At 36.6% G+C, this 12,161-nt stretch overlaps 1 protein-coding gene across 1 annotated transcript in view; it reads right to left on the reverse strand.

Annotated features, from left to right (window-relative positions):
- The window catches only part of Dcr-2 (Endoribonuclease Dcr-2), a 55,261-nt gene continuing 43,100 nt past the window's right edge, over positions 1 to 12,161 (reverse strand). Inside the window, exons 27-33 of the mRNA XM_074099409.1 lie at positions 8,949 to 9,137; positions 8,327 to 8,431; positions 6,312 to 6,467; positions 5,625 to 5,836; positions 3,907 to 4,060; positions 2,997 to 3,181; positions 1 to 2,172 (exon numbers count right to left, since the gene is read on the reverse strand). Coding sequence (XP_073955510.1) covers positions 2,016 to 2,172; positions 2,997 to 3,181; positions 3,907 to 4,060; positions 5,625 to 5,836; positions 6,312 to 6,467; positions 8,327 to 8,431; positions 8,949 to 9,137 — 1,158 coding nt within the window. The 3' untranslated portion in view covers positions 1 to 2,015. The remainder of the gene's footprint in view (positions 2,173 to 2,996; positions 3,182 to 3,906; positions 4,061 to 5,624; positions 5,837 to 6,311; positions 6,468 to 8,326; positions 8,432 to 8,948; positions 9,138 to 12,161) is intronic.

Below are 12,161 nucleotides of genomic sequence, written 5' to 3' on the forward strand. Positions count from 1 at the left end.
TTATTTTAGAATAAATATATTTATTGTAACATTTATTTTAATTACTGCATTATTTATTTATTTTATATTTTTGATGTGTCAACTTTGCCCTCTTCTGATGTCCGACAATTACAAAATACTCAAAATAGTGATCTCATCAATGCATTACAAATATTTTGTATATCTACTGACTTATGCCATGTCACAGCCACGCGCGTTATACAGTTGGTGGTGCGAACCGGCAATATTTCACTTCACAATAATTTTCGATCGTTTAGAGAAATACGCTGGAAGTGATATAAAATGCTTTTGACAAGAATATTTTCGTACTTCTCGACTATCATAAATTTTATGATAGTCTAGATGTACCAAGTATATCCCACTGACAGACTTCCATCGCCAATCAAATAAACAAACCACAAATCAGTCTTTTTACCATTCCACGTACAGCATCAATAACGGCCAAAAGATGGGCGAAATATCGCTAGATGGCGTTAGTATTACGAGGTTTTTTTGACGTTACGGTCATTTAGTTATTACTTTTTATTAGCCAATTGCAAGCAAGACCGTAACTTCAAAAAAACCTCACGATACTAAAGCTATCTAGCGATATTTCGCCTGTCTTTAAGCCGTCATTCATTCATTAAATAGCCTTATACGATAACAATTAAAATTGACATAAGTCTTCCTAATCGTTGGCCTAAAACATTACAAATTCAGATTAAAACATTTTTTTATGTCGCATTAATATTTCACCACACAGAAAATAATGCATTTTAGGTATCTCCGTCTAATTACACTTAGACAAGAAACGAAATTATAAGCAAGAACAATTATAACAAAGAAGATTACTAAGGAAAAAAAGAAAAGAAGAATATTGATATAAAATAGAATTTAAAGAAAATTTGCTAAACCTTATATAAATTATCTGTGTTACGGCCATACCGACGGCTTTCGTTTGAATGTTCGCTATCTTACATTTTATTTGGCAATTCATATATTATTCCTATATCGAAAATGGTTTCCTTATATCCAATACAAAAGTATGTCGATAACGTATAAAAATTAAAATCGATCAAGAAGAAAACAGACTTAGTTCCACATTGAACTTTACTTTTATGTTTAACATTCTAAAATTACACACAAGGACGCAAATAACTACGTATAGTATCTTAAACAATATTAAAATTTAAAATTCAGTTGTCAAAATTTTCTTAGAGAAAAAATAACACTAGAAATATTAGTTCTCAAGAACTTATTAAATGTAATCACGGTTTACATCCCGTAACTAAAATATCTAATGCAGATAACCACCAATAACTTAAAACATTAAAAATTACACCATTTAAAATATAGAAGAAATCATATTATGCATAATAAAATAATAATAAAATATTTTTTTAAGTATAATATTGCATTATATATAACCCTGAAAGTCCGACTACGAAACAGTTTGAAATTAAACTGAAATTATTTCAAACTTGAGGGATATTGACATCATTTGCCACTGTAAAAAATAAATGTCATTACAGTTTATTAAAATTGTAAATAATAATTGTGATTTTTTTTTGTAATTTCAAAAGATAATTAAAATTACTAATGAAGAAGTCGAAGTCATAATAATAAGAACAAAATCCCTTCAGTTTAAACATAATAATCCGACTACAGAATTAAACAATAATAAATTAATATATGGCTCTAAAATTAAATATATATTCATAAGATAACTAATTCATTGTGGAGGAAGAACAAGTTTTTAACCTAACTATTAACTATCAAAACTTCACGTCTAATCTCACCGTTCAATATCTATGATAACACCAATAACTACACATGCATACATACACATCTATAGTACATAATTGTACATCGCTCAATAAAAAAATACCCTAACTCGTCATCTCTATAAAACAATATATACCTATTTAAAAGAGAACTTTCATTTTTCAGTCGAAACGCAATGCGCTCTTTGCACTAATGCAAATGTTAGGCGTAAAGTTTTTAATACAGAAATTGGTCGCGATACTTTGTCACGCCTATGAGTCCAGTATTTTGAGTGCCACTTTGGCAGCGGCGCGTTTCGCTTGGAACTTGTTGCCGCCGAAGCCGTGCGCGGTGTGGCAGTGGCCGAGTTTGGTGAACTTCACTGGTACCATCACTCGGGGTGTACCACAGTCCACGACTTCAGCGTTTCTGTAAAATAAACAGGATAACGTGATACAAAATGCAAATTGCATTCGATCACATGGATTAAATTTGACGTTAAGGTTGACTGGCAGAGATCCTTTCAGGGATAACTTCTTGCCGCCCAAATGTGCAATAGAATGTACCTAAACAATAATTTAAAGCGAATTACGGACCTATGACAATGTTACAAAGTAAAGTTTCCTTTGTTTCTGATTGTTTTACACCACGGCAATTTATTCCCAAAACAATTAGATTCAAATTGCTTTGACATTATTTTTAAATTTTTATATGGTAGGCCTCAGCTCAGAAAGATAAGTCCGCCTAACCTATGTACTACTCTGTTTCGAACGGATTTTCCCCGACTGCACGCCCCCTTCCTTATGCTACTGAGACTCCACGTCAATTTTCTATTTTCACAATTTCAACCGAATGTCAATCAAGTTAAGATTAAAAAATTTCATTATGTCATATGTACCAAGTTTTATTTCATGCACATCCAGTTAGAATAAATTTAAATTTAGTTAGCTTGACTGACTGACAGACAGACAATGCACTGAATAAACCATATCAGATACTAGGAAGTTATCAAGAAATGGTTTGTAAATTTTGAAAGCACAACTTAAATACTTAAGTGCATACAAACTAACACACGAACTATAATACGCCAGGCCCCAGCCACGAGGCTATAATGCCTAATATAAAGCATAAAATAATATAAACCTATTCAATAAAATTAAAAACTAGAAAAAGCAAGGCCTTTGGCCGTTAAGGCGACGTAACCTCAAAAAAAAAAAGGTTGGCAGGTTATTTAGAGGTCGTTAAAGACTTACCCAAACGACGGGCACGCGTGGATCCTCTCATACAGGACCCTGACTGGCTGCTGGGGGATCCGAGCCGAGAACGTCTCGATCTCGCGATGCATCACGCGGTACACTACGGCCCACACTCTAGCCAGGTCGCCGCCGCTGTCCAGGAATATCGCTCCGATGAGCGACTCGAATATGTCACTTAGCACCTGGAGTATAAGTGTTTATGGTTTTTAAATTTGATATATTAGAGGTTAGGTTATACAGAATGATTATGGAGACGTGAACGGGATCAACCTACGAGTACAAGAGTAAAGCGCTCGGTTGTTTTTTTGCGTTAAACGCTGGCAAGCGTATGTTTGGTAATTAGATTATTTGATGCAAATTGATGTGCGTCGAACGCAAGACGTAATTTTTTTATTCATACGTCACAAATCGCCAGACCCTTATCCCCACTACTTAACTGGAGTAAAAAGTTATGGATGGCCCTTGAATCAGTACGTGTGCATGGCTGCTGCAGCATGCGTGCGTGTGGATGGGCACGATTGTGTGCGTGCGTTGGCGTGCATGCGTGTGTGTATGTGTGTGTAAGCGTGGTCGCGCTACAGGTACAATAGAGATCTCTCTCCTGGTAGATGTTAAGGTGCGGCCACATGCAGTCGCTCGTTGGTCGTTTGCAGCGATATTTTCAGCTTTACTATAAGTCACGTGACCAGACTTGACGCTGGAAACGAGCCTCGAGCGACTTGCATGTGTCTGCGCCTGTATGCCTGGGGACTAAAGTCCGAAGGAAGGGCGTTGGAAGTTGTATTGTGTTCGAGTTGAGAAACTCGCGCGATGTAATATTCTGAGTTTATATACTTGCTCACTAGATGGCGCTAGGAGTCGGTGCATGTGTTTGTGTGTGCGAGCGCGCGTGTGTGTAAGCACATACCTTGGGAACTTCAACGTAGTCCGCAATCTGGCAGTCTTCTTCATCGATCAGGTAAAGCACGTCCTCGATTATTTCGTGGTCCCTCTGCTCCTGGTGCTCGACGAACATCATTATTGCCTTATCCAAAGTAGGGTTCAGTTGGGAGCAGAGGAATCTGCAATAAAAAAGCGCGTTTAACCCCTCGAACGTAATCGACGGTTTTTCAAAACGAACACTTGGCTATTTAAACCTCCGATCTATAATCTTGATCTTGGTGCGTACGTAGTCGCATAGTTTTTGAAAGTCAGAATGTAACTTGGCAGAACTTTTGCTCGTATTTTTACCGTCAAAACCGATAATTTCTCAGACATTGTTATAGATGGTCATCCTGTATTACTACTAACTCTATAACGGTTAGGTTTGTTTTAAAACAATGCTGAACAATTAATGAATTCAGAGAAAAAAAAAATCTGACAAACTGAGTTCTGGTTCTTATCATCCTGTTATCTATGTCGGCGGCCGATCGTAAAATCCGCCAGATCACCAACTTCTAGGCATATATATAACTTTTCATTATCTGCTTAAACGTCCCAAGGCAAATCGTTAAACGGTGAGTTTTGAACGATGGATGTCCCTTAGCCAATTCATGAAATGGCGCCATTTCACGATATGCCTAGGAATTTCGTGATCTGGCGGATTTTACGATCGGCCGCCGTCATCTACAATAAAGTGTTTTACAATACATTATGACATGACAAACATTACACTTTCAACAATTATGCGAGCCAATATAGACATAGTTTCCCAAACCTCCCAATCTTGTTCGATGCCTGGCGGGAGGTCAATGTGTATGGAACCCCCGAGGTTACAACTCGAGTGAGTTTGTGTCAAAAAAAAACTTGAATTATGTCCACCCAACATCACTCAAGAAGCATACATGACATGTCAATAATAAAACATTGTTTAGTTTATCAGTTTATTTTGGATTTAAAATCCACCAAGAAGGTATTATGTAAATTGCTTGTGTACGTTGTGTTACACAACGCATTGTTGGTCATAGGCAGGGGTCGGACAAAAAGTGCCGATGACGTCAAACTACTTATAGGATGATTTCAAATAGTATTTTTGATTTTCATAAACAATGATCACTTATCATTTATCAACCTCTTTATTAAACTATATGAAATTTATTTTATTTACTGAATTCCATTGATTTATTTACGGTTATTTTGTTACTTCATTAATGCTATACTACATGTCACACGGAAGTTTACATAAAAACATCATCTTGTGTGCAAGAATACGTCATTTTACGTCATAGGCCTTCCTCATGATTGTGTATCCTATTGTGTAATATAATGGAACAAAATAATATTGCAAAAAAATCGTTTAATATATTTCAGCAAGCCACTGGCTATTCTATACCACGTTTGCCAACCAAGCTTAGTTTGACGTTTACTTGACAGCGTTTCCAATGTGAATGAAAAACATGGGCGTGGTGGTCATTGTCAAAAATCCGTAATTATACATTATAATTATGCTGTTGATATTTTTTGGGGCCCTCCAATACTAGAAGTTGATGTACTAAGGATATTTTTAGCGTTGTTCAGGAATCATGGCTTTATCACGAGAACTTGCCGACATTTGGAGGCCCCCCGGGACTGGAGCCCCGGGGCGGACTGCCCCTTCCGCCCCACTGATAGTCCGCCACTGGTAAGAATAAGAACTTGTTAACTTACTTATGCAGACCCAGCTTCACTACATAGGAAGCGAAGGTCACATTGTTGACCAACGCCGAGCGCAGATCGGTCAGATCGCCCGGCTTCAGATTGTCGCAGTACTCGAATATGTGTGACGTAATCAGGAAATCCAAGATGGCGTCGCCGAGGAACTCTAGCCGTTCGTACGATCGGGTCACGCGGTTGCGGATGTACGATGGGTGAGACAACGCCTGCAATTGTATTTAAATAGTTATAATAGTTTAAAACACTAAAAAACACGTTTAAATGGTAAACCAAACTGCCTGATTGCAACATCATTATGGATACCATTCTTGATCAAGGTACTCTCCAAAACGATTCTAACCAATCTAAACACGGCTAGGTTTCGTTGTTCTGCCTTGTTCTTCCAGTGCCTAGCTCCCGGCTCCATCATCAGATCAGCTCGATTGTACCATATTATTATATTGTCCTAAGAACGCATAATTGCCAAGATTCGTCTCAATACCGTAATAAGAAGTGGGTGTTTTAAATAGGAGATATTTGGCCCTCCCAGTGCTTGTTAAGTAAGATAGTTATGAGCCGGGAATAAGGTGTTTTCCCTCGTATCTAGCTGCTCAATTAGCTTTAGTAAACTTCAGTAAGCTAGTTGAGAAAGCAACATAAATACGAACTTTTCCGACAAATTACATCTGTACTCGTATTTACCTCTAACAAAAAGGAAGCGTCTTTAAACTTGTAGTTTATTATCTTCTCTATGTCTGGCTGGCTACTGTTCAGTAGGAAGTTTATTTCTTTAGCAGTGCAGAGCCCCTCGGTCAGCACTGTTGGCACTCGCTTCGTCAAGAACGACGCGAAGTTGTCCTGGAAAGACCATCGCTTAGATAAAGAAACACAAAAACCATTAAGTATAGCGTGAGATACATAGATGATATCATACTTGATAAATTGATGTTCATCATTTGCGCCACGTAGTTACATAAATTGTTTTTTACTTCTCATGCTCGTAAAGTTCGTCTTTATGCTTGATCTAGGCGACATAAAATGACCTTTTGACACCTCTCCTTTAGAAAAGTAACTTTTCTTCCCTGACGAGAGGGAGCAAAGTGCAACTTTTTTGTTCAAGGCTTTTTTAAGTGTTTTATTGTAAATGAAATTTTTTGAAGTTGATAAGTGCAAAGCCACGCCATTTTCTATGCTAGTTGCTCTTTAATTATATTTGGAACTTTTTTTTCAAGTTTCTTTTTCAAGCTTGGTGTGAAAAGTTGTATGAGCCACTCGGGAGCAAAATTATTTTCATCTTGGGCGTTAACACTTGAATCCCTCATTACACTCAGGCAGGACTCTAATTTAGAATCCTTCGCTACATTCTGGATTCGATGTACGCCCTCGCCGTAAATACACCACTTTGCTCCCTTGCGACACAAATAACTATTTATGCACTGTCTAAGACCGGCAATCAGGTGTTAACAGCCACAAACAAAAAAGTTTTTATATATTTTTTAATAAGTTTTAATTTGTATAAAACTAAAAATCAATCAAATACATCAAAATAAATTAAAAAAATGTATATTCTTAATTATATTACCAATGCAAGAAAAATAAAAGGTACGTAGTAATTGAACAATGTTTCCTCTGTTGTTATTTCATCTCCTCGCAATCGAAGTGAAAAACAGTATAAAACTCGAGCATTAAACCCATGTTTCCCTCGACGTGTCTATCTCGGGTGGTTCGGGTGGCTATATGAACATCTCGGTTAAAATAGCTCGTTTTATGCTCTTGTTGTATAATCTACTATTACTTCTTCTATTATAGCATTACAGCAAAGAACAATATTTTGTAATAATAACGGGCTTTGGTGCATTCATAATCCCCTGTTTTCCAATATTTTGAATACATTAAAAAATAAAGTATTAATCTACCGATTTAGGTACATGTAGAATCGAGTTTTCAACATCGATAACGAAACCCGATGAGGCTAGTCAAAATTATATTCGCGCCCTTTTAGTTGTATGGGAGCTCCCCTTAAAAAAAAAATAGATTTTTTGACAGTATATAGTCAACAAGATATGTTTGGTGAAAATTTGATGCTTCAACAGTTTGGCAGTCTGTAACTGTAAAACCTATGTGACATACGACGAACAGAGAGAAGTGAGTAACAACAATAGTGTGCCGTTTGGGAAATTTCGTGTATGGAACCCTAAAAAAACTGGTTATGAAAAATATTGCGAAATATGATAATTAATTTTTGATAGAAAACAACTGTGAACAAAAAGTCATTAGTTATGTATTATTCATCTACGCACGAATATGCGTGTTTACACAATTGGGCCTAATTATTATTAAAAAACCAACCAAGTTTGAGTCGGACTCGCGCACCGAAGGTTCCGTAAAGTGAGGTGTAAAAATATATGCACCATTTTTATTATTTATTGTTGTGTGTATTATTTGTTGTTGAGGGTTTTCTGACAGGTGTAATATCACTAGATGGCGTTAGTATCATGACGTCAATTTGACGTTGTCTTGCTTGCGATTGGCTTGATCAGTATTAAATAAATAAATAAATAAAATAAATATCACGGGATAATTCACACCAATTGACCTAGTCCCAAAGTAAGCTTAAAAGTAAAAAGTAAGTATTAAAATCATTGATATCTATTAAAAAAATCATGCCAACTTTTTTTTAATAGCTTCAGCTAATAATTAATTAAATGTATGTAGACCTTTGCCGGGATCACTTGCAGCCACTCCAGAACTTTGACAGCGCCCAAAACACCGCCATGCAGCAAGTATGTACCAATAAGTGCTTCGACGCAATCCGCTACGCTCTGCAAAAAAATATTAAAATAAAAACATTGTCCTCAATCATGTTAATATAGCCAGGGATAAGCGTAGGTTTACTGCAAAAGTCGAGGTGAGTAGGTGTTTGAGCACACCTTGAGAAAGGACCACGTATTGGTCTGAAACAAGTCGAGCATACCTCGACTACAGATACATGAAAGATATTGTGTAGTTTGGATGACAAGCAAGTACAATCAACAAAAAGTAGTCAGAAAAACTATTTTTTTCATAATAACTTGATCGCCATCATATCAGGCGTAGGACGTCCATTGATGGGCATATGCCTCCCCCAAAGAACTCCAGACCCTCCAGTTACTACACTTGGAAGCGGTCTGCATCCACCATAATCTTTCTTGGCTTCTTTGGCTTGGATTCTTGGCTTTAACAAGGTCATCTGTCCATCTTGTTTTCGGGCCTAACGGCCATTAGTTCTCTGTAGGTACTCGTACCATAGCCTACCTATTGCCACTTCAACGAGCTAATTAATTTGGATATGTTACTTACCTTGTCAGAAACAACTTGCGCTCGCACGTAGCACTGCAGATCTAACTGAGCGCCGCCTGGCGGCTCCTTCTCGGCGACGATTTCTTCGGTGTACCGCTGGACAACCATCGCCATGCTTTCTTCGGACAACTCGCCACTCAGAGTCTCTTCCAGAGGAAACTGCATACCGATCAGGAAGGTTGGCCTTAGCTGAAACAAAAGTTAACAAGTTATTCTAAGTATCTATTAGAATTTTCATCATCATCTCGGCCTAGACAACGACACAGTGATGGAATGATGAGTAAAGGCCTCCTCTCAGAACGAGAGGGCTTGGACCGTAGTTCCCAGGTGGGCCCTGTGCAGATTGGGGATTTCACACACACCATTGAATTTCGAATGTGATTTCGCACCAAAACTCAGATTTACGAGCCCGGGTTTGAACCCACGATCCTTTGCTTGGGAAAGCATAGATCAAACCACTAGGCCACCATAGCGGGCCTAGCGCGGAGTGAAAATTTCAAACATATGTATGTATACCATTGAATTGCATCGCAGGTATGGGCAGATTTCATACATCTACTAAACACGAAAAACTCGCTTCGCTCTTTTAACAAAGTGAACAAACCATTTTGTCAGTTTTGTTAGTAGATACAGCCATTCTTATAGACCAAGGGTTAGTAGTACAGTACAAGTCCTATATATCTATGTAAGTCTCAAAGCTAGATCGATTGTTCGTCCCCGAAAACCCCTATTTACCAAAATTTCATCGTTAGAGCTGTTTTCGAGATCCCCGAAATATATAAATATACAAGAATTTCTCGTTTAAAGGTATAAGATTAGATGTTAGTCCTTACCAGGGCTTTAGATTATTTCCATACCAAATTTCTTCAAAATACACCATGTTTTTAGACTATCGCGGTGTGCCGAAATAATTATCGAGCTTCTCTAAAATCAAGGTACGCGGAACAAAACCCGAATTTAAATCATAAAATTCTTCAAGAGGTTCAGTAGTTTAAGCATGAAGAGGTAAAAAACAGACAGACAGCCAGATTTACTTTCGCATTTATAGTACCTATTAGTATGGATATGATAAACTATAAACACTTTAGCGTTCGAGACGTATCTAACAATACCTAAGTATCGATCAACATACACAACAATTTATTGAGTTTAACAACTACTTTCAAACATAGCCGAAGAGACAAATACAAAAAATTTATACTCTGCTACTTTCTGGGACACTGGTAGCAATAAAATTCTACATTCGGATCATAAGCTCGGCATTATTTTGGTTTGGAGTATAAAATAAAAAATAATTAAGAGACATTTATTTTTAAGGTTAACTCTGATTGTTCATAAAAATAACCGCGACATACAAGCTCGTCGGTCCCGATACAGTTTCCTGCTGGCCTGCCCCATTAAGGTTTATTGAACTGGAAGACACAAGTCAATCAATCAACATTTAAACAGTATCGTATATCATTCCCCTTAATATAATATTAGTATTCGAAAAAAACAAGCTTTTTTGACAGTGCCTACTTACATCATCATCATCACCGCCTATATACGTCCCACTGCTGGGCACAGGCCTCCTCTCAAAATGAGAACGCTTACATGTCCACACTAAATTTCAAGTCTATAGGTACTTATGATCACTGTACTCTGTTCATTTTAGCATTACATAAAATGTAAACAATCTTGAAGAGTATTTTTATTGAAAAACGCTTTTTTTAAATTGTATTACTTATGAAACCAAAAGAATGTGTGCTCTAGCTATATAATTGTTTCATATTTGCTATGATTTATCTTCCATTTGCATTTTTAAATAAAAAGACGCGTCAAGATCGCTTACTTTCTTTGTAGAAAATAAACGAAGCACAGTAACAAAAGTAATAGTAGGTAAGTAGTAGTAAGTAAGTTAACAAATAAACAAACACATCAACTTAATTTCTACAAAGATAAAATATGTTCCTACTTATTTTTAGTAAATTTTTGGTAGTTTATATAATGGCTTATCAGAAAACGGGTACATAAAAATTAATAACTGATTAGAATACAATGTTAAATAGAAATGCTCAAAAAGATATGTAAATGAAGCCATTTGTAGCCTTACTAAAAAATAAACATTTTAGTTTTGATCCACCTTTCTTACCTACCTACCACAAATTTCAAAGTTTAATAATACCTACATGACTCTTTCTTTATCAGTTTCGACTTTAATCTTATCAATATGATGACCTCTTATAACATTAAGCGCGTGTAAATGATATCAATAAAACGATTTCACAATTACCTACCATGGCAAAGGTAATGTTTACCTAAAATTGTTATGGTGCAAGGAGTAAGCCCGATGGCTTGCAATCGTGTTAATTATTTGATTATGCCAATAATTGGACACTTTTTTCGTTACCTAAACTGAAGTGTCACTTCTACGACAGTGACTAGCCACAAGGGCAGATCCAACTTTATAGCTAGGGTTTTTTACATGGTCAAATTATATTTATTTTTTCGCAAATAAAGCATTGAAACTTATTTATTTTAAAATAAGAATATCGCAGAAAGATTTTAACTTCATCTCAATCCATCAACGGTTTAAGCGTGAAGAGGTAGCAGGCAGACTGACATACAGAGCTACTTTCGCATTGATAATACCGTAAATCATTAAAAACTGAAACTTCTGTAATACAGGTGTAAGTGTTCTCCATTCGGCTTGCAGAAGTGTAGCCAACTCCCATAACATATATCTTTTGAATAGCAGCTATCAATTATGTTCGGCGACCAACTAGTCTACCCTCTTACATAAAAGAAATTTGAACGACGGAGATCACACATTCTAACTAGGATAATGGACTGAACTGATACCAGAATGAGCGTATAACCGATGTCTAAGAACAACTGAGAAAACTAGATAAGGGAGGATGACTTTGCCCAGCAGGTACATACTTAAAAGCTTCCTCTTTTTTAGTACTAAAATAAACACTTCCTCTCCGCCGATACCTTGCTACTTTTTAACATGTAAGGTGACCAAAATAACATCCATTCCAATTACAACAATCGTCATTCAACACTTTTGTGGACACATAAAAGACTCGAATAACTGTATGTATGCATGCATAATTAGTCACATTTTCATTTTTTGAACATTGTGGGTAGCCGTGCCCGGACAAAAGATTATGAATGCGCTGCGAAAACAAGTTCGATGATGTATAAAGTACTTAGAAGGTACTTAGTTAT

The sequence above is a fragment of the Choristoneura fumiferana genome, chromosome 16, assembly GCF_025370935.1.
Source record: "Choristoneura fumiferana chromosome 16, NRCan_CFum_1, whole genome shotgun sequence".
NCBI lineage: Eukaryota > Metazoa > Arthropoda > Insecta > Lepidoptera > Tortricidae > Choristoneura > Choristoneura fumiferana.